Below are 23,138 nucleotides of genomic sequence, written 5' to 3'. Positions count from 1 at the left end.
CTTCCTAATTAAAACCAAGTGTGGCTACTAGAGACAGAGAGAGAGAGACAGAGAGAGAGAGACAGAGAGAGAGAGACAGAGAGAGAGAGACAGAGAGAGAGAGACAGAGAGAGAGAGACAGAGAGAGAGAGACAGAGAGAGAGAGAGAGAGAGAGAGAGAGACAGAGAGAGAGACAGAGAGAGAGACAGAGAGAGAGAGAGAGAGAGAGAGAGAGAGAGAGAGAGAGAGAAAGAGCTACATCTATACACCAGCACACATGTGGAAAAAGATAGAATGGTTGCACTTTATTTTACAGTATGTGTACTTACGTGTGCTTACCTAAGAAAGTACTGGGTCATATAAGGTAACTACATGGGTTAAGGTTAGGTGAAGGTTCAGGGTTAGTACCTAGTTATAACCCAGTTATTGTAATTACTATAATAAGTACAGAGTATGTACATGCGGAACAGGACTGTAAAATAATGTGGGTTACACTTTATTTTAAGTTTTCATTGTTACAGTGTAATTATATATTTAAGTTCTGAGTAATATTAAGTAACTACATGTACTTACTATAGGGTTAGGTTAGGATTAGGATTTGGTTGAAGGTTAATTGCATGCAATTATGCATCATTTACTGTTATTACTATGGTAAGTACATGTAACATGTCTTTACCAATACAATTTAGGAGAAGAGATCTTTCCAAATCCAATGTATTATTCAGTCAGTTTCTGTTTTTTTTAAGTTATTATACAAGTTATGCTTGGACTCATTTGAGGCGTGATCCAGTACAATTACTTTTATTAAGGGCTATATAAAAATTGGAGTTTTGTGGCTTTAACCCTGCTAAATAAAGCCTAAACCAGCATAAGATGGTTTGCTAGTCTTATCTGGTTTCCCTGAAGGCTTATGTTTGTCAGTTGGCTGGTTTTAGAAGGGTTTTAGGTACGTTTAAGCTGGTCAGGCTGGGAAACCATCTGCCTCCCAGTTAAACCAGCTGAACGGCAGCTTGGCCAGGCTTGAAGACCTTTAAGTTTAAACCTTCTAAGTTTTGTTTAAGCTTTGAAGTTTGAAGCTGTTTTGTAAGCTAATGTCAACAAAATCAGCTAACAATAGAAATGCAAATGTTTAAAGTATAACTGTATCACATAAACTTTACAATTGTTAATGTGACACAAATGAGAATTTAAAGAATGGATATTTTATGTTTGTGTGTTTCAGTGGCGGATGAGAGTAACATGGCCTCGATTCAAGGACAGCGACCCGGTAAGAATTTGAACACACACACACACACACACACACACACACACACACACACACACACACACACACACACACACACACACGCAGCACATATTAAAGAAACAAGCCACATAAGGACATCATTTTACTACGGTTAAGGAGTTGTTGTTAAGGAGTTAAGCACACCAGTGTTCAATATGTAATTATGTTATTAATAAACAATACTTGCAGTAAACAATTCCTCTGCCAAGTTGTAGAGTTTATCAGCCTTGCGATGTCAGTTCCATCATACTGCCTTAATAGCCAACATCTCATTTATGGTCAAACGCTACAAGGCTGGCCCAAGATCAAGCATGCGATCTGTAAAGAGCTGTGTTAGTTGACTCACAGGCCAGTAATCTGACCCCAGATCAGTGGCTGTGTCTCAGCCAAGTCAAATGAAGATAAACGGAGGGCGACTGCTGCCCATTTGTAAGTCTGTCAGTTGAGGTGAGATAGTGAGTTGCTGCGAGGAGGGATTGGGTTAGTGGAGGAAACACACGCAGTGACCGCAAGGTACAAGACCACAGACACCTACAGACTCTCTGCCAAAACCCTCGTTTTCAACAATAATACATGTCAGAATATAACATTTTCGGTCTGGAAAACAGTTTTGCTGATGTTAATGTTTACGTTTTTATGCTTAATACTTATATACATGTAGTATTCAATACCGATCAAAAGTTTGGAAACATTGCTATTTTTTTATGTTTTTGAAAGAAGTCTCTTATGCTCATCAAGCCTGCATGTATTTGATCAAAAATAAAGTAAAAAAACAGTAATATTACGAAATATTATTACAATTATAGTTACTTAACAAAATTATGGTTTTCTATCAATTTATTCAAAATAGAAATCTTTTCTTTCAATGTAAATCTTTATTATCTCTTTTTATCAATTTAACACGTCCTTGTTTTAATTTCTTTCAAAAAAGAAAGAAAGAAAATTACGGACCCCAATCTTTTGAACGGTAGTGTATATTGTTACAAAAGATTTCTATTCAAAAAAGTTTTTCACTTTTAATTAATCAAATAATCCTGAAAAAAAGTATCACAGGTTATAAAAAAATATAAAGCAGCACAACCGTTTCCAACATTGATAATAAATCATCATATTAGAATGATTTCTGAAGGATCATGTGACACTGAAGACTGGAGTAATGATGCTGAAAATTCAGCTTTGCATCACAGGAATAAATTATATTATGAAGTATATTAAAATAGAAAACCATTATTTTAAAATGTAATAATATTTCACAATATTACAGTTTTTTCCTGTATTTTTTATCAAATAAATGCAGCCTTGATGAGCTAAAGAGAGTTCTTTCAAAAACATTAAAAATAGTAATGTTTCCAAACTTTTGATCAGTACTGTATACACACACACACACACACAAAATAACAACCCAATCGTAGTTGTACTGTACGCGTAAACTCAAACACATGGCACTGGATCCTAAATTGCATCAAAATCAAAACCACATGCACACAGTAAATTTAGCGGCTCTCACAGCATGTGCCTGCATAAAAAAAACATACACAGACACATTTACATGCATAGTCTTCACACGACTGTTTTGTATACTTCTCAGGGGTCAGGGACAATGGTAAATACATGAAAGACTGATTGGAGTGTAGTTTTACAGATGTGGGATCCGATAGATATTGACAAGCTGCGGGCTAGTCTGCTGACGCACTCATTTTTCTCTCTTCCTTCTGGCACGCTCTACCTACGCCAGACTCCTTTATATGCTCTGACATATTTCATTATTAGGATGGTCTTGAAGACGTGGCCGCTCGGAGTTTAATCTGGCTAAAAACCCCTAGCTTGTGCTGGCCAAGCCAACCACTGCGGTACTCTCTCTCTCCTTGCATCTGCTTTGCAGTAAACACAATATTTTTAAATGCATTTTTCCTGTAAATTCACCGTCTAGTCCAGCATTGTCTCTATTATTATTATTATTATGATCATTATTATTAATAGATTTTTGTGGTGTCTACTAAATGTTTTAGTAAATATGTTTTAGGTTACTTATTATTAATTAAAAAAATCTAGCACAGCAATAATGTTATTTATCCATAATGTCAAAACAAGATTTATTGCCTTGACTATTGAATGCCAGCCTTCCCTTAAGCAACCTAGAAAAAACATTGCACTCATGTGATGTTCCCTTTATGGTAAGTAACAAATCATATGACTTGCGTGTCTGTGAAAATTGTATCCAGGAAACCATAATCCTGTATTTCTATATAGAGTTCATAAGAAAGAGGTGGTTGCTAAACCACTAGAAATAACTCTAAAGAGAGTCTTATGAATGAGTGAAACACTCTTCACTGTTAATGGTCATATTGAGCTTTAGATATTATTGTAAAAAACAAAAGTGAAGCATATAGTTAATAGTCTTAAAAAAGTGTGTTTGTGTGTGTAGTTAAAATGTACACAAACACTTACGCATAGGGTCCAAAATGTTTTGCTTTACTTGTTAATGGCTAGTGAACTTATTAGAAAATATTCTGAATGAAATGAAACCGTATTCTGCATTGTTTTAATTAAAAACACGCAATTTTGTCTTTCTACCAAGTAAAGTTAAGCCAAAAGAAAAGATAACATTTACAACTTTTATAAATGTTCCAATTGACATTTATACCTTACATATTAAATATTGGGTACTTCTTCTAATCACTATTTAATTTAATTTAATTTAATTTAATTTAATTTAATTTAATTAAATTTTTTTTTTTTTTAAATGTATTGAGGATTTAAAACCAGCCAAATTTTCTTTCAATTTTCTTTATCATTCATTCCACTTTCCAACCAGTCACATGAATGAACATATGCGTTTCGACTGTTCTCCTTTAAATTAAATTTTCTCTAACTCTGCTACTTTCATATATAAACGTGAATATTTTCTGTGGAGGTGAAAGCTGTTAGATGATGCTCAACAATCACTGATCTCACATTTGATTCTTGCATAAGAGTCAGATAGTTGTTCTTTAACCGTGCTTTCAACCATGCATTATGTTGCGATTCTTAAAGTGCATGGTTGGATCATGCACAATAATACCAGAAACATGAATTAAGAATAGAATGTATTTTGGCTTTAAATACTACTTTCATTGTTTATGTGTCCAAATTAGTGGAGTATAACTCACCTTTTTGCTCGCATCAAAGCAACGTGTATATGTTTGTATACGTGTGTGTGTGTGGTTGGAGAGCCGAGTCCCAGTCTGCAGGAGAGGAGAACATGTCCATTAAGAGGATAGATGAAAGATGCTGGAGGCTTCGCTCTCTCTCACTGGCTTTCCTCCAACACTCCCACACATTCCTGTGGCACCTCTCATCCAAATGAAGACCGCTCATAGAGCCTGCGTTGCTCGCGGGCTCTGCTCTGCTCTAGCTCACAGTTCACCATCTCTTCATTCATCTCTCTTCCTCTTCGTTCGCCGGCTTCGGCCCTGCAGCGCTGCTTCTGCTGATTTGTTTGTTTTTGTCTTGGTCTCATTATTTTCCCTTTTCGTGATAATGGCAGCATACAGGTATCTGTCTGCTAGAGAGACTTTGCCAATTAGAGTTTTATTTCCTATGAACTTGTTCATTCCTGTTTCGCTGTGGTTCTCTTGGTCTAATTCTGTTCCTCGCGTTCCTCTAGTTTGCTGTTGATTCAGGTCGAGCGCAGCCATGTTGTGCCGGTTTAGACTGATTTATGTAAGCATCCCAGAGAGGGTCATTTGTGTGTCGGCACACATGAGTGCAGTGCTGTGGAAATTAAATTTACATTTTAAACATTTCAACTAATGCTTAATTTGTGCATAATAAAATTCCAGAACAAGGACCGGTCATGGATCCCAGAGTTTGTTTATTTTAACGTCATAAAACAGCGTATCATGTTTTCTACAAAAAGTCCTGAAAATGTCTTCTAAATGTCTTCTACTTTCTTCATGATGCTGTTGCTGGTGTTTTATACAAATTAAAAGTTACTGTGATTTTTACAGTGATTTTCCCACAGCTAAACTTTGTTTTGTGCTTAGAAATGCCATTTAACTATAGTACAATTATGTACGTGCTTCAGTGGCTTATTGTTTTATCATTCTTTCTTTTGTATACACATTTTTAAGTGCTGCTCTGTGAACGAAAGAATAGTTCTTAAAGAGATAGTTCAGCCAAAAATGAAAACCCTGTCATTGTGTACTCGCCCTCATGACGTTCCAAACACAAATGACTTTCTTTCTTCTGAGGAACACAATTGGGAAACTTCTCCTTTTGTGTTCCGTGTAAGGGTTTGGAACGACATGAGAGTGAGTAAAAGATGACAGACATTTCATTTTTGGCTGAACCAGCCCTTTAAAGCTCTTTCCTGCATGACACATTTTACCTCTCAAGCACCAAGCACTTCTCTTTTTTTCTTTCCCCTGTCTTTCTTTTTGCCCTCTCAGTGTTTGGAGCCCTTGGATTTGTTCTATTCCTCCATTTTATTCTCCTGTTTGTGCTTGTTCTAATCCCTCACCTTCTCCTCCTGCTCCTGCTGCCCTTGTTCTCAGCCATTTGCATCGTTTACGGCCTCATATTTGTTCTTCGTCTCTCAGTACTTCACTTTATGCTCCTCTCCCCTGGACTACTACCACTGCTACTTTTCGGTTTAATATTCCTGCACGTTGCTGCAACCTAATTTATTCCATGATGCTCTTTCACCCTCACCTCGAGGTTTCATCATCCACCCTTCTCTTTTCCTCTTCCTCCACTACAGACGTCTTTTCATATTTCATCTCCGTCTGTTCTTTGAAAGCGTCCAGATCCATTAGACTTTCAGCTCAGCTCACCACACAACTGTTGCATTTATTTCACAACTTACAACCACCCTGTTGAAAAGATCAGCTTAGACCAGGTGGAATCTCCTTGATCATCCAGGCTAGTCCTCATTTGATATATGTATATATATATATATATTGATGGTGCTGGTCTTTTCAGCGGGGCACTATACGCTATGTTTCTAACCTTGAGCTCATCTTCAAATCTTCACCCTCCATCCCTCCATCACTGACATCCCTCCATCTCCCCGTCTCAGAACCCCCCTCCTCTAACGGGACGGCGCTGGGACCCAGGTTAGGTCTTCAGAAGTCCAGTTCTCTGGAGAGTCTCCAGACAGCGATGGAGGAGGTCGGTAAGGACGAGGTGCCCTTCCATCGTCCTCGCGCACACATGGTCAGAGGCAGAGGCTGCAACCTCAGCTTCCGCCACGCCATCGACAAGTCCTACGAAGGGCCTTCCGAACCCGAGGATGGTGAGTTCTATGCAAATAATCAAATGCAGCATTCATTAAATAATTAAAAGAAACTTATTTTTAATGATTAGAATAATTTAGACTAGGTTATTTTAGCATTATGTATATATTGTTATATTAGTTTGAATTAGAATTCATTCAATTTCATTTGAATGTCATTTCAGTACTTTAGTTGAACCGACTATATTTCAGTCAGTAACCAAGTTAACTGTTTACATTTCTAATTTATGAGGAAAAGAATTTAATATTTATATTTTATTTTAGCAATATTTCAATCAACGAGAATTAATCAACGACAATTAACAATAACAACCATAATTAATAAAAATAATTTCTTTAAATATGAATAATGTGATTTTTATTATTAATATATATATATATATATATATACGCACATGAATAATAATTTAGATAAAACATTTATTAATATGTATCTTAATGTATGTTTTTAATTGAATTCTGCCTAGTCAAATGTATTCCAATTATTAAAAAATACATATTTATATAATATTTATTAATGTATTTTATGTACAGTTAAGAATAGATTTATTAATATAATAATAGTATTTTTTTTTGGACATTTATTAAGTTATTGATTTATTAAGTTTAAGTTAGTACTTTAATTTGTGTTTTAACTGATCATGACAACCAACATGAAATATATATTTTTTAATGAGTGCACCATCGGTTGGTCATGTCTAATGCAACATAACAACTCTTTTTATGTCCTCCAATATATTGTTAATGTTATTCTGCTAGTGTTTTCATTTAAACAGAAGGCCTTCAGTGGGTTTCTGCAGTTATTGCTCACAACAGCAAAAGTACATTAAAGTGTGTGTGCACTGCATACCATTTAAAGCATGTTGCTGAGCACAGTAGCGAGATTTTCAGCAGTTCTGCCAAACATGTGCTAACAGTTACAGCTGCATACCACTGCTTCTCACTTTGCCAAAAGTGCATCTGCACCCTTCACATTCATTACTCTCATCAATATACCCCAAATGCTTAGAATTCTCAACATGCATTTTGTCCTCATTGTAGTTTATGCTGTTGCACTGTGGAAATGAAAGTCAAAATTCATTATTGCACAGTATTCCAAACAAAATGTTTTTGTAACATAAAGTAAAAGGAAAAAAGGGTTTCATGTTGACTTTAAAACTTCTAAAGTTGAGTGCGGTTGGGTGCCAGTGACGCTCCCTCACTTTCAATAGCTCATTTGAGAGATGAATTTGACTCTCAGTGACTGGTTGAGCTTTGCGAGCCAGTGAGGAGTGAATCAGCAAATGCATCAGGATCACGGATTGGGATTTCTGTCTGAAGCTCCAGCAGCAAGTCAGCACATTCAAGGGCACGTATCCACCCTGCTCTTTCTCTTTGACATTAAAGACCCTTTCTAAATGAGAAATAGAGACAGAACCTAAGCAATGGCCAGAGCCTTCGATTGGAACCTATAAGGTGTCAGACTTCATGAATAAATGTCGAGCTTTCTGCACCCTTAGAGGAGGTGCTGGGTGAATGGAGGTTTATGGATATCAGCTTTAGTAACAACCTATTCAGTGCAACAAGAGGCTGAGGGTGAATCACACAACGGAAAATGTCCAGGCCACATTTCACATCAAAAGCAAAAATAAAATAAATAAGTAAATAAAACAAATACCATAATAAAATGAAGCATATTTTGGGTGCATTAAGGATGCAAATATTTTTTATAGAAGTATTTTTGTTCACATTGCAGCAATGTTTTGCATTGAAAAGTAATTTCTTTATTTTTTTGTGAAATATGACATTGCTTTTAATATAGACTTTAAATAGATGAAAATAATTAATTGCCGTTTTATCAAAAAAAAATTCTGTTTGATTAGTTTTGTTCAAATTTGCTGATATTTACCTTTTATGTGTTTATTTTTCTTTTAAAAATGGTTAGAATGTGTAATTTTTAATGCATATGACTTTTACGTTTGACTTGCAGACTTTCTTCATCATTTACTGACAAGCGAGAGTCTGTTTCGGAGCTTGTTGTTTCCTTATGATTCCTTATGATTAGATGACATTAGGAGTTTGCTCATGTCTGTGTCTTTGTTCTTCACCAACAGATGACTCTGAGGAAGAGTCTGGAAGAGACACTCCCGCCAGCGGATCCTCTCGCCAGGAACTGGATGATGACAACAAGGTAAAGAAAAAGAAAACCAAAAAGAAGAAAGAGAAAAAGAGCAAAAAGAAGGACGAGCCCGAAGACCCCGAGAAAAAGGCAAAGAAAAAAGGATTTGGATTGCTGAGGTATGAGTCTGACTGCTAGAAATTCACACACATCACAGTTTCACTCGAGTATAAAGTTACAAAGGGAAATCTTCATGATAAATGCAGTGATATGTGTTAAATGATTCCCATAAAGTGTTTGGACGCAGCTTTGCAGCTCTTCAAGGCCATATCATGGAAACAGGAGTATCCTGGCTCTTTTGAAATGAAGGAGTCTAAATGTGTCCCTGTGCTGATCCATTGATATAGTGAGGTTATTGGAGAGGGTGAATAATAAGGGCCTCCTGACGCAGCTGAATATGGAGGCCTTCCGGTTATTTCAAAACCATGGTATTTGAGGACAAAACAAGTGAACTCACCATATGCTGTCTTTGTGTGATTTTATATAGGCAAACATATAAGATGACAGACATACAGTGAAACCCGTGTGTTTAAATGAGATAGACAGGCCCGTGTTTGAGGGTTTTATATTTGGACTTCATGCATAATCCCTTTCCCTCTTGATGGACTTGAGAACTCTTTTCATGTATGAGATGAAAGATAATTGAATGGCAGTGCATGTCTCTCTAAACTATAAAATTGACCTTCTAAATCTCCTCTGTGAGGACTGACCCCTGTCCAGCTCTGACTATCAATTGATCAGCTTATATTTGTATTTGCATGGAAACCTTCATTTTAATCAGCTTTGGAAAGTGTCACCATTTTTTGTCACTGCTAGCTTGTAAAGTTGACATGAAATTGTATTCACAACCCATTTGACTTCTGTGATGTGACATGAAATATGATGCTCAACAAGAAAAAGCCAAGTCGCCTTTATTTATATAGCACTTTATACAATACAGATTGTCTTAAAGAAGCTTTACAAGGTTAAACAGGGAAATTATGATTCAATGATGCAAACAGAGTTCAATTCTGCTGTAAAGCAGCTCTAAAATGAAATAGTCTCATTGTTTAGCTGAGGTCAGTTCAGTGTTGATTCAATTCGGTTATAAAGCAGCTCTATATGTCATCGTCCAGCTCAGTTCAGTTCTCATCCGATGGTGTATGTACAGTCAAATAAATAATATTGCTGACTAGGGCTGGGTAAAAAATATCGATTTCTCGATTTTAATCGATTCTCATTTTTAAAAACCGATATCGAATGTTAAATCCCAAGAATCGATTAGCCATCCTGTTTTCAGTTGATGAATGATTGGAACATTGTAGCGCACATCCCATTAAAATAAATCGCAATACTCTTTGTGCTTTGTTATTATTGATATGAAACAAAGTCTCGGATTTCAAATTACGTCCATTTTCTTACGAAATTCAAAAACATAAATACGTTTTGGCGCTGTGGCGTGAGATCTTCTCTTCTGCCTTAATAATACCAGTTACAGTGCAAAATAAACATGAATGAGCATCTAAAAGTGTGTTAAAAGATAGAGTACAACTTATAGAAATCCGTATCATGTCACATGGAATCGCTCAATCAGTGTTTCAAACGTGGAAAGACGTCAGTAAAACAGCTTGTAAACCATGTCATGTAACGTCACATTTACCTCAGAAAAACCATATCCAGTGACCATAAACTCGTCAGTCAGCTAGAAAAATTAACTCTAGATAGGATAATTTTGCTAAATATATGCACCATATTACATATTCATTATCATTTTTTAATGTTCTTCAATATTTAATGCATGTTTGAATAAATCTGGCAGGTTTTAATGACAGCCACCATTTAAATGTTTATATTACAATAACTTTATTATTATAAAAATAAATAAAAGTGTAATTTAAGTGTTTGTATACAAATCAGTTCATTTTTATCTTCAATATTATAGTAGGCTAATGAAGCCTATAGGCTACAACTGACTCCGATAGTTTACAGCATTAGTTAAGAGATTTGTTTTCCTTGAGAAAATTTGACATGTATTGTACCTGATATCCAAAGTAATCAATATTGAATCGAATCGTAATCGTAATCGAATCGAATTGCAAGCTTGTGAATCGAAATCGAATCGAATTGTGAAATTTGTGTCAATACCCAGCCCTAATATTAAATATCCCCAACTAAGCAAGCCAGAGGCGACCCAAACTCAAAGAATCCAAACTCCATCAGTGGCAGAACTGGAGAAAAACCAGACTCAGTTCTCCTCTGGCTAAACGAACCAACATGGTGTGTTATTAGTTGTACTAACTGGCAGGTTATAGATTGGTATCATTTATTTCATCTAGTTCCTTCTGCTTGAAGACTGGGTGGAAGCATGTCAAGGATTTTTTGCTAAAATATGTTACCGCTTTCATTTGTCTTTACTGTTTTCCCCATTTATGATGCACACATCTTGCAACTCAGCTAAAATCGTCCTTCCGTAACTGCAATGGTTTTCACGCAGTGGTCAAAGCGCCTCGACCATTGTGTTGAGAGATGCGTTGAAACCATGACACGAGTCACGTGAAAGGGTCTCACAGTTCCTCTTGCTTTAACGCTGATGAAATTCCCAGAAATCCAAACTCGCAGCCAAATATCAGTCAGCCAAACAGCTTGGACGTATTGGACAAGGGTTTTTGCCAAACAACTCGTATCACATCCCTGCTTTCCAATCTGCTTCCTTATTGAATTTGAAAAATGACTTAATTAGCCATTGTGTTATGGTGCAATTTAATCTAATTGTAAAGTCTTCACGGGTGTATTTCATCATCTTGAAAAAAGAAAAAGGCAAATTATAAACATGTGAGAGCGTGATTCATGGTTCGTTTCTCAACTTTGCAGCAAAGCAAACTGGTGATTTTCATTTCTTCCCTTTTATGGGTGGAAATGCTGTGTTTATCGTGTGACAGAGTACGGCTCTGAAGACAGATGCGCTGTTTGTATGGGCCGCAGTTACAGATGGATTTGTGGGATGCTTTCAACGTGACAACAATAGAGCATCAGATTTTTGGTGCTTTGCGCTTTATAGCCATCTTCGTGTTTTGGCTGCCTGCCGTGATGGATTTAGATTCACTTTTCTTTCAGTCTTTTCACAATTAGAGGTATTTCATTCAATTCATTGCATAAGCAAAGCGTCAGTAAACAATGATTGAAGCGGCCTCTATTATTTCAGTTTCTTTTAGACATAAGAGTATAATAACGTATGTTTTGGCTGTGTGTGTTATGCATTCAGTCTCTCTCTCTCTCTCTCTCTCTCTCTCTCTCTCTCTCTCTCTCTCTCTCTCTCTCTCTCTCTATATATATATATATATATATATATATATATATATATATATTACGTGTGAGTATGCAGTTATATGTGGTGCTTTTTAAATTACATTCTTTTTTGATGGAAAATATTTTATACACACACACACATATACATACATACATACATGCATACATATACATACATGCATGCATACATACATGCATGTATATTAAAAATAAAATATTATATATCGTCCTGACATTGTTTCTTAATAATTTACATTTTTTTTTATCCAGTATATACATTTTATATTACATAGGTTGTTACATATCCCAATCCTTTTTCAGTCACATTATAGAAGTATTGCGAATGTTATTTTGTGTATTTAAAAAAACAGTTATTGTTTTATGATATTGGATGTTTAACTAAATATTTGCGAAAAATCTCTTAAAAACCTGCACTACAAAATCCATCCTTTTAAACATGGAAAATCATCATACAACATCAAATAAGTAAAACCCTCTCATGTGTTTTCCTTTGACATTGAACACAAATTTTGACACCAGTCTCTGGTGTGTCATTCTCACTCACACTCACGTCTGCTGCTTCCCGATCCGTCCACCTCAATTCCATTTAGCGTTCCAAATCGGAACCAACAAATCCAACGTGGCATCAAGCCAATTAGCACGCCTGTTTTTCCTCTACCCAGAATGCATCACACAAGAATCGTGTCACACAGTGAGATTACACACCAACCCTCATCTTGCGTTCCTAAGCCAACAGCGTTTAGACGTATACTAGTTTAGCTATAAACACGCTCATAGTGTTTGTTTATGAGTGAGCAGATGGCTTTGACAGTAATCTGAAATGGAGATGATTCTTTAATTTACTTAAATTGAGCATTTGGCTCTGTTTAATCCCTGGGTGATTTGAAAGAAATCCCGCTGCGCTCTTGACATGTTTTTGAATGTTTGTGATGCTCTCACAGTTTCGTGTTTTTAAAGTTGTAGGTTTTTTTTTTTTGCAAAAGTTGAACTATTATGAATGTTTGCTTTTGATTCATGTAGAAAAGATCATTTGGGTTTGAGATTCTGTACAGGAATGGCAGCTGAGCTGTGCACAGCCTTTTACGGCTCCGTAGAGAAACATTTATCCGTGGCTTCGGTTACAGAGCCTATAAAACAGCTAATACTCATTGCGTCGTGAAAACAAGCATTAGCGACTGACAAGCTAACGGAAATGGGTCTTTACGTTTCTAAAGTGTGGTTATATTTTAACAAATACATTTTCTGAAGAAAGTTTTAATGGTATTTGCATTGTCATGAGGTTGAGTTTGGCCTGACAAGTTATTTAGTATTTGCTAAGCCATTTAATGAAGCAGTTGACAAGGTGTTTTGCAAGATTTTTTTTCGTCTGCCATGTAAAAACGCAAGTCTGTTCATCTTTGTTGATGCATGGAGTAGTTGAAACTGTTTTGATTACCCTCACAGAAATATACAAATGGGTTGATTTGGTTTTAGGAGGTTATATTTACACACAAATGATGTGTGTGAAAAGTAGTTAGTATGTTTATCTGCCTTTGTACACACACACAAACGGCATTTGGTGCACATATAATCATACAATGATTCTTATAATGGATTCCATATCTGTTTTTTTTATTGTGAAGAATTATAGCTGATATTTAGCATGGCACACATGCTTCAGCGCGGTGCGAGATGGACACATCATGTTTTATTTGCCGTCTGAGTGGGAACATATGAAGCTGTTAACACAATCGCTCAGTGCAGCCTGCGAGAGGCTAATTACTGAAATATGTTTCTAAAATTGAACCCCATTCTGCAGTGATTTCCTCATTTATTCATGCCGATGTGTTCTGTCAGTCAGGCGTTGTGGACTAAAAACACATATTCATATTAGCAGAGAAGGCACACTGACTTATGAATATTAATGAGCTTTTGCATACTTAATCGCTCGTGGCAGGCCCTCCTCTCTGTGTTTGTTTGTAAGGGTTCATTTTTAGGTTCATCTGTGTCTTCAAACTTCACAAGTCTTGATGTGGTGCACATCTCTCAAACTTTTTTGAACGTAATGAAACGCTTAAATCGTCTAAGAGGGGTATTATAGCCTGTATGTATTAAAACAGCTCAAGATGGCAGGTTAAGACTAAACTCAGTCACTTTATATAAAGAATAACTTTTGTAAAATGATGACAGACATCCTGCTCATATTTAGGTTTATAAAATTGGAACTAGGTGCTGTGCAAAGACATGAAAGCACCATAAAAGCATCCTAAAATTAGTCCATATGCCTCATGCACTCCATTCAAAGTCTTATACGATAGCTTTGTGTGACAAACAGACTTGTTCACTAATAGTTTTGCCTTAAAAATCTTGATTGACAGTGGTCACTATTTACTTTCATTGTATGGAAATGAGCAGCTTGGACGTTTAGTTATAATACAATCTTACATAGAACACAAAAGGACATAATTATATTATATTATCTTATATTATAATATTATATAATATAATATAATATTATATTATATTATATTATTATATTATATTATATTTCACAATATGAGCCTTTATTTTATTATATATTACAGTTGCCATATGAGCTTTTTTCTATTTTCATGAGTGCATTATTGTAGACATTCAGCTATAAATATCTCCTTTTGTGCCTCCATTTAATAATATATTACATTATACAATATTTTTATAGTATTATTATATCATATTATATATTGCAGTATGAGCTTTTTTATTTGTGTAGGCACATTATTACAACTAGTTTAATTATTTAATATTTCACATTATAAAATATAATTAATGTGCACTACTAATTCAGTTGTTTTGAGAAAAAAAAACATGTTTTGCAAGTATGAATGGCAAAGATATGTAAACCTATTCACAACTACGCGTGTACTGAATTACTGTATGTGCACGCTCATTTGTGTTATACAGCCAGTCTAAGCGTACACTGTTGTATTGAGTCTGGAAACCACAAGCGGTATCCCATGACACATGCTCCTCGTCTACCATCTCCTGCACATTGTGAACGGCGTTCTGAGACAGCTCTGTGATTGATGGACTTCTCTCCGGCAAGCCCGGTCTCAGGGAACGCTGCTCTGACGGTAAAGGTTAACAGCCTCTTTCCCATCAGAGACACGCCTGGCCTGAAAGTGGTCAAATCACATTAACCTTTACTTTCACGCCTTTTTAATATTAGCAAGTGCTGCATAAAGAAAATCTCCTCGTGGAGATTCAACACGCACACGTATAGAGGAACAGCATGGGTGGTAGTTTCAACTTTTTTTTTTTTTTTTATTTCATGGGCAAATTATTATAGGAAGTTTTAAAATGGTTATAAATTCAAAATGTACCACTAAATGCCAGGGCGTTACTATGCGGTTTAGCTTGTGTGTTCTGAGTGGTTGTGAGCACGTTGTGTGCAGTTGCTCGGTGGATTCTGACTTGTCCAAGTCCAAAGTCAAGTTTTAAAGACTCCTAATTTAGTTTTGGAGTCCCCTACAATAGGTTTTTACATGCATCCAAGGTCAAAAAACACTTTAATTTTCTCATAATAAACATTGCATTATCACCTCATTTCTCAAAGAGTCTGAAACGTTTCGTTCAAAGATCCGGTCTCTCTAGTCTAAACCCCTCCTTTCCGCGAGCATCCTCTGCTCTGATTGGTCAGACGGCGCAGTCTGTTGTGATTGGTCTACTGCTTACAGCACTTGTCTGAAGGCAAACGCTCATTACCATATCTGAATTTCAGCTCCAGAGCAGTAACAATGGCGTTGGTTTTTCCAGATCAATTCCAACGCAAACCCTCATCCTTTTGGGGCTCTATGTTGCACCCAGCGCAATTGACTTTGTACACCGACGCATGTATCATTCCTATTTTGCACCCGACGCACAGCGGACTTTTCCCTCCACAGACACACGTTGGTAAATTAGGGAATGAACTTGCGCTCCCGGGGGCGGTTCAGCGAAAAGAGGAGGCATGTTCTGGCACAAACGTTCCCTGGTGCCATTTTGCAGTTCCAGAAAACAATTCCGCCACAGACCAGGAAAAACCTAGTCTAAAGTCAGTGGCGCGTTTTCAGTGGCGTGTTCAGATGCTATTTTAAGGGCGCATGCTTGACCATAATGTAGCGTGTGCACAACGCACATGCACTTTGCTTCTCTCATCTACACAGTTCCCATTTTTGCAAACCAGACATAATTACAAAGAAAAATATTCCACACAAGGGAAATCATTGTGGTGTCCATGAAGATGTGATAAATAGGCATAAATCTAGCTTACACGTTTACCCAAATGATTATACGCCTGTTTAACCGAAGCTAATTTGGGTGTGTTTCTCCGTCCCCAATGTCACTTCTCTGTGTTTTACGGCCCTGACGAGAACGTCGGTCTCCTCGGCTGTGAACCGCTCCTGGCAAATCCGCCGTTATAATAGCAATCCGCCATGGAACAAGCGCGCCTGCTCTTAAAGGGAATGTGAGATGACGCTCTGATTGGTTTATTTCACGTTACGCCCAAACCACACCTATGAATAATGAAGCTACTTCAGACCAACCCATTTTAGATTTGCGAGATCCGAGATCCGCCCACAAAGTTACATGCGTTTCGCGTTTGATACTTGCGTTTCAGATCGTTAAAATAGGGCCCTTGAAGTGGATTCGCAGTGCAGAAAACCACGTCTCTTCGACATGTCGACAACATGATCCAAACTCCAGCTACAACTACAGTTTTTGAGGCCAGGGTAAAGTAGATGTTGTTCACGGTCAGCCAATGAAGACCATAGGCTGTTTGTAACAGGAAGTGAGACTGAAATTGCTGACGACTAGTTTTAGTTCAGAATCGGTTCTTTCTTTTAGGAGCCAATATCTTTATTTGTCATGCACTTTGATCTTTAAAACTTTGCAGACCTTTTACATTCACAAACAGCTACATTACACACTGCGTGAAAGTTGATATAAAAAAAGCACTTTAATATGTCAGAAATCACTTATAATTTTGCTTCAGAATCCTTTTTTTCACGGCATCGGTGACAACTAATGTTTTCAGATGGACATCATGGTAAGAAGTCCATAAACGTCATCTGTCTGAATATTAGATACGGAGATGTTGCTCCAGTCTCGCAGCGAGTGACAGATGCAGGCTGTCAAACGACAGTCAAAGTGTCATTCTTACAGCGCATCGTCGGCCGTTTTGATTGATATGCGCTTTATGGAAGACGCCATCTGCAGCTTGGACACACGCCACTCAAAACTAGCAAGACTTTACACTTTGGTCAAATGTGTAAAACATAACGCGCATATGATTTTAAACGTTTAATGCCAGAAGGACAAGATTTGTGTCACAGAACGTGCTCATCACCTCACTGACACTGGTGGAAAGATATTTGACAACTTTTAACTGTTTTGATAAATCTGCATCATTAGTGCAATGTCTGAACATATTGGTTTTCTGCACTAGTTGAAGATGATAAAGAGAATCTGATTCATCCAATTAGTGTCAAAATTTGGTTTATAAAGTAGAATGCATTATCATTGCAATAGCTGTATTTCACTGAACATCTTTACCATTTCTTTTAATTGTACAGTAGCTTCATATGATGTAAGTAACACTAACATTTAAACATGTTTGTATTTGAGGAAAACATTTACATTTAGTATAATATTAAACGTGACTGTCAGTGTCTAATGTTTAAGTAGTGATGGTCAAACTTACAAAAGCAACTGTAGTATGTAATTTTTACAGTGTTTAACACAGTAATTTACTGTTGCCAGATGGACTGGATCTTGCAATTAATTCCAAGATTGTGACTAATCTTGGTTCAGTGGTCAATGCTTCATGCTTTATATTTTCTGTTTAGCAACTAGCCTTTTTTCTTTGTGATCTCTGTTACTGCTAATGATGCAACAGCATTTGAAATATAGCTTTACTTAATCAGTCAGATTTTCACTGGTTTTGGGATTAGTATGATAATCCCCTTTTACTGTGTTTTTGAGGCTAATTATAGTTACTGTGTTTAATCCGTCAAACCTCTTTTCTCACTGAAACTCATTTGTTTCCTTTTCCTTCATTTCTCCTTGTTCAAATCTCTTGTACTTTGTTGCACAGTTTGTCCTTGATTATCAACTAAAAGTCACTTAATGAAGTCATATCAGAGCATTGTGGGAAATGCTTTTTCTAATACTAGAATATACACTTTGAAATATTGCATTTAGTTTTTCTACCAACTAAAATAGGGCAGTTTTATACAGGCTTTTGTTGATAGCAAGTTGATTGGTTTGTCTGGGTGTTTGTTACTTGGCACTTGTCTAAATGGTGTCCTAAATGGTTACTTACTAGGGTGTTGATTTGCAGTTGTTGTAGATGTTTGCTAGGGAGTGTCTAGGGTGTTCAGGGTTTTTTTTGGGAGTACCTAGTGGTATTTTTGTCTCCCATTTTATCATCCTCCACGTGAAAGTCTGATCGATTTTGTTGATGTGTGAACTGTTTTGATTCATTTCATTACCCTCAGAGAAATATATAAATGGCTTCAATTGTGGCTGTGAAGAGCCATTATAAAGAAAAAAACACTACAGGTCAACTTTTTTTTATTTTTATTTTTATTACTGTTTTTATTTAGCAAGGATGCATTAAATTGATCAAAAGGTATTATGATTTCCACAAAAAAAAAATAATAATAATAATGCATTGATGATAACGAAATTAGCAGCTATCAGCTTATTAGAATGATTTCTGAAGGATCATGTGACACAGATGATTTTCCAGCATCATTACTCGTCTTCATTGACCACAGGAATAAACTGTATTTTAAAACATACATTTTAAATCATAATAATATTTTACTATATTTATTTATACTGTATTTTTGATCAAATAAATTCAGTCTTGGTGAGCATAAGAGACTTTTTAGAAAACATAAAAAAATCTTACCGACCCCAAAATGTTTGAACAGTAGTGCATGTGTGAAAAGATTTATTGTAAAATAAAAAAAAAAAAAAAAAAATACTTTTTTTAAGGCATAAAAACAATGATCAGACAGGAACCAGAGAGCGGGGGGCAGATCCGCTCCTGACAGTTTTACCTAATTAGAAAGATCCTTAAAAACCAGAAGGGGGAGAAACAGGCATTAATATGCAAACATAATGATCAGCTTAGCAGTACGTCCCCAGTTCCCATGGATCAGCCTGTCTGTCTGTGTGAAAATTGAGGTTTGGTCTGCTAAAATATGAGCCTTCGGTTTAGACTGATAAATTGCAACACTCAGTAAACTCGAGTCAATCGATAAACCGAGAGCTGCCAGCACAGAGCCGGAGAAAAAGCTATTCACGAAGACGGCTTCAGTATTGTAGGTTACATTACGACATAATTGGGTTTTAGATTTGTAATTACAGCGCATGCATATGATTCTCATCAACATTCGTGTCATTTTTGTCTCATTTCACACATCTTCGCCCTTAACGTTAGCCTGTAATTTCCACAGTCTGAATTTTAAGTCACTCAAGAGCTACATAGACCATCTTAATCTCAGGTTAACAACCACAGTGATGCTAATTCACTTTGCAAACTCAATTTAGACCATATTAAACTGTTAGTATGCTACCTTGGGCTACATGACTCAACCTTATGCTGACAACTTTTAGAAGTGTAATCAGCTTCCAAGGGCATGTTTCGCATTTACTACGACAATCGGATGCACCTGAACGCTTCAGGCCTCAGGTAGATTGAGCCATCAGTTGGGTTTTCAAGACACACGCGCTGAATCGCAAACTAGTGTTGGGAAACCTAGAGCTTAGCTAGCCTTAGTCTCAGCATGAAGTCTGGTATTTGCAGCTTATTATGGCCAGATATGACATGTAAAGTAGCCACTATAATTCAGTTTGTTTGTACGTGACATTTAGGTTTAGTTTAGGTGCATGTCTACATGAAATATGGCAGAAAGCAGCACTGCAGTGTATGGTAGTGAATGTCTTTGCTAAGTTATTTTTTATTTCAATTAGCATGAATAACATGCTTTGGTAAATCATAATTGTATTGATCATTTTGACTTAGTTTGTCAATTTTAAATGTGTATACTTATGAGTTAGTATGTCATAATTTGGGCATTTTGTCAATTATGATTCATGTCATAATTTTCTTTTTATGTCAATTTTGACTTTTTATCTCATAATTATGACTTAGTATGTCAATTTCAACATTTTATCTCATACTTAATGCTAGTATGTCATAATTTGGATGTTTGTCATAACATCATGACATGCTTTTTATGTCAATTTCGACTTTTTATCTCATAATTATGACTTAGTATGTCAATTTCAACATTTTATCTCATACTTAATGCTAGTATGTCATAATTTGGATGTTTGTCATAACATCATGACATGCTTTTTATGTCAATTTCGACTTTTTATCTCATAATTATGACTTAGTATGTCAATTTCAACATTTTATCTCATACTTAATGCTAGTATGTCATAATTTGGATGTTTGTCATAACATCATGACATGCTTTTTATGTCAATTTCGACTTTTTATCTCATAATTATGACTTAGTATGTCAATTTCAACTTTTTATCTCATACTTAATGCTAGTATGTCATAGTTTGGATGTTTGTCATAACATCATGACATGCTTTTTATGTCAATTTCGACTTTTTATCTCATAATTATGACTTAGTATGTCAATTTCAACTTTTTATTTCATACTTAATGCTAGTATGTCATGATTTGTATGTTTGTCATAACATCATGACATGATTTTTATGTAAATTTCGACTTTTTATCTCATAATTATGACTTAGTATGATAACGATAAAGATACAGCTCTAAAAAATCGTTCTCAATATTAAAGAATAGCAGAGTTCACCTCACAGCTATAATGATAACGGCACAGAGAAACAATAGCGTTGGAATCCCTTTCAGAACGATTTTATCCAGACAGCCAATCAGAATCAATCCTGCTGTAATGAGTTTGAGCATTTAAAGTGACAGACAATCACGCGCTTAGAATAAACAGAACGATATATCCCCTGGTGTGGACGCTAATAGAGTTATCTTTATAGTTATCGTTCTTGGTGTGAACGGGTCTTTAGTATGTCAGCTTCGATTTCGATTCAATTATGATTTACCAAAACATATTTTTTTCTTATGTGATGGAAATGGGCTTTAATAGTTTCAGACTTGAATGCATGACTTAAGTCGTAAGTAAGAGCTTAATAGCTGCACTAGACGGTGGCATAGAGCACTTCCATTAGCCACCGCTACCATAAAAATAAGAGAAGAAAAAATCATTATGCTGTTTTAAGGAGATCCCACATTATTTATTATGCTTTTACAATAGTAGCAATAACCTATCTTTGGAAATTTTCCATACCATGGTTAGCATAGTCAGTTTCTATAAGGATCAGGTCACTACTGTATTATGTTCTCAGTGAAAAATGTTGTGTGGCCAATAATCAAGTAGAGTTGTGCGAGCTCTGTGTTGCGTGATGACCGGCGCTGCTCTCACACGGATTGAGCAAGACTGCGGCACATTGATATTCAGGCCACGACTCCCTCTGGTTTTAATGACAGTGCTTAAGGGCAAGGCAGAGCTAGCATGCCAGCTGCCGGTATTAGATCGCTCCAGCCTAATGAGATAAATACAGTCATTAGTGCGTGTGTGGGGCTGGGAAATGGAGTACTATTGAGGCATAACACACAGGAGACACTGCGAGGGGATGCAGGATCCAACCGGACCCTTCAATCGCACGTAGACTCAGCGTTTGGATCATGTAGTCACGGCTTATCTTCTGCAAACATGCATGTACGTTATGTCAGTAAACTGAAGCCTCGGGCGATATCTCTGTCAAATTAAAAAGACATGTAGGAATCTTGGTAGCGGAGGTTTCTGATTGCTCCTGACTAGAGTGTGCGTTTGTGGAAATGTAATTGAATGCTCAATTGTTAATTGATGTTGTGCAGTTGTTATTCAAATATATGTTTATCAGGGTGAATCTCATGAAAACTGTCAAGAAATATTCAGGACATTTTTCACAAAAATAAATAAAAAAGTGGATCTTATGTTTGCATTATTATAATGAAGCCCATTTTTAGGACCATTAAGATTTTTTTTGCTTTGTGACATGACAATTAAGCACATTTTCCTCCTCCCCAAATTAGTTGCCTTCGATAGTGCGATACAATTTTTATTCTCATTACTCTAATGACAAATAATTAATAATATTTAAACATTATATATTATAATATTTACATTACACAATATATATTTTTTTACATAAAATACATGCTTTAATAATGATTATATAATATTAATGTTTTAAAAAATAGTATATTAATATAAATAATATTTAAATTCTATACTGTCGAAAAAGTGCAATTGTAAGTTTGCTTCATGATATTATATGTTGACCTGAATTTAAGTTATTCAGTATAAAATTTCATATTCTGAATACAATTTTATGTTTTATATATCTGTTCATTTTATTTTATTTTATTTATTTATTTTTATTGAATATAAATGTGCTTAAATGTCATGAAAAGAATATCACAATGAAAAAAAAAATCCTATTATAAAATATTTCCTTTTTCTTTTCTTTTGATTTAATTGTGAAATATGACTTCTATTTTGAGATTCACCCATCACAGCCATTTGCAAAATAATTTACCTTGGACATTATTCTTGTTGGGTTGTATATCATTTGGATTTGAATGTTTAAGAAGAATAATGAGCATTACTAAGCACCTATTCACAAGTTCCACATTGATCACCCAGTTAGTGAACCAAAAGCCTGACGCTGATGTTTCATTACGGCGTCACTCTCCTGAGTCTGTGTGATCATCTCACCCACTCTCTCTCATTATTAGCTTTATTCTGGATATAACCTTTTCCTCTTCTGTCTTTATCTGCCTGTCAGCAAGGAGACCCCGCCTGACCTCAGATCAGTGCAGAAGAATATGTGAGTTTTTGAAGGTTTGGGCGTAGAAATGTGCTAGAGAAATCACTACAGGGCATTGGGCACTGATGCGCTTGGTTTTGCAGGCGTGTGTGTTTGTGTTTTCAGGCTGGTACATGGGGAACCAATCATTAAAGTTTCTACAGAAAATTCTGCTTTGGTACTTGGAAGCGCAGGGAATCTGTTGAGTCACCAA

The 23,138-nt window shown here is 36.0% G+C and overlaps 1 protein-coding gene across 2 annotated transcripts in view; it reads left to right on the top strand.

Moving 5' to 3' along the window:
* The window catches only part of pard3ba (par-3 family cell polarity regulator beta a), a 168,422-nt gene that overhangs the window by 109,920 nt on the left and 35,364 nt on the right, over positions 1-23,138 (top strand). The window contains exons 16-19 of one of the 2 annotated variants that reach the window (XM_081362127.1): positions 1,203-1,247; positions 6,325-6,540; positions 8,634-8,817; positions 22,904-22,945. In XM_081362127.1, the coding sequence (XP_081218253.1) occupies positions 1,203-1,247; positions 6,325-6,540; positions 8,634-8,817; positions 22,904-22,945 (487 nt within the window). The remainder of the gene's footprint in view (positions 1-1,202; positions 1,248-6,324; positions 6,541-8,633; positions 8,818-22,903; positions 22,946-23,138) is intronic. The other variant, XM_081362128.1, reaches the window with a different exon arrangement.

This window comes from Scardinius erythrophthalmus (assembly GCF_964197995.2).
Source record: "Scardinius erythrophthalmus genome assembly, chromosome: 3".
Taxonomy (NCBI): domain Eukaryota; kingdom Metazoa; phylum Chordata; class Actinopteri; order Cypriniformes; family Leuciscidae; genus Scardinius; species Scardinius erythrophthalmus.
Note: the sequence above shows the minus strand (reverse complement) of the source record. Positions and strands in the feature narration are given on the sequence as shown.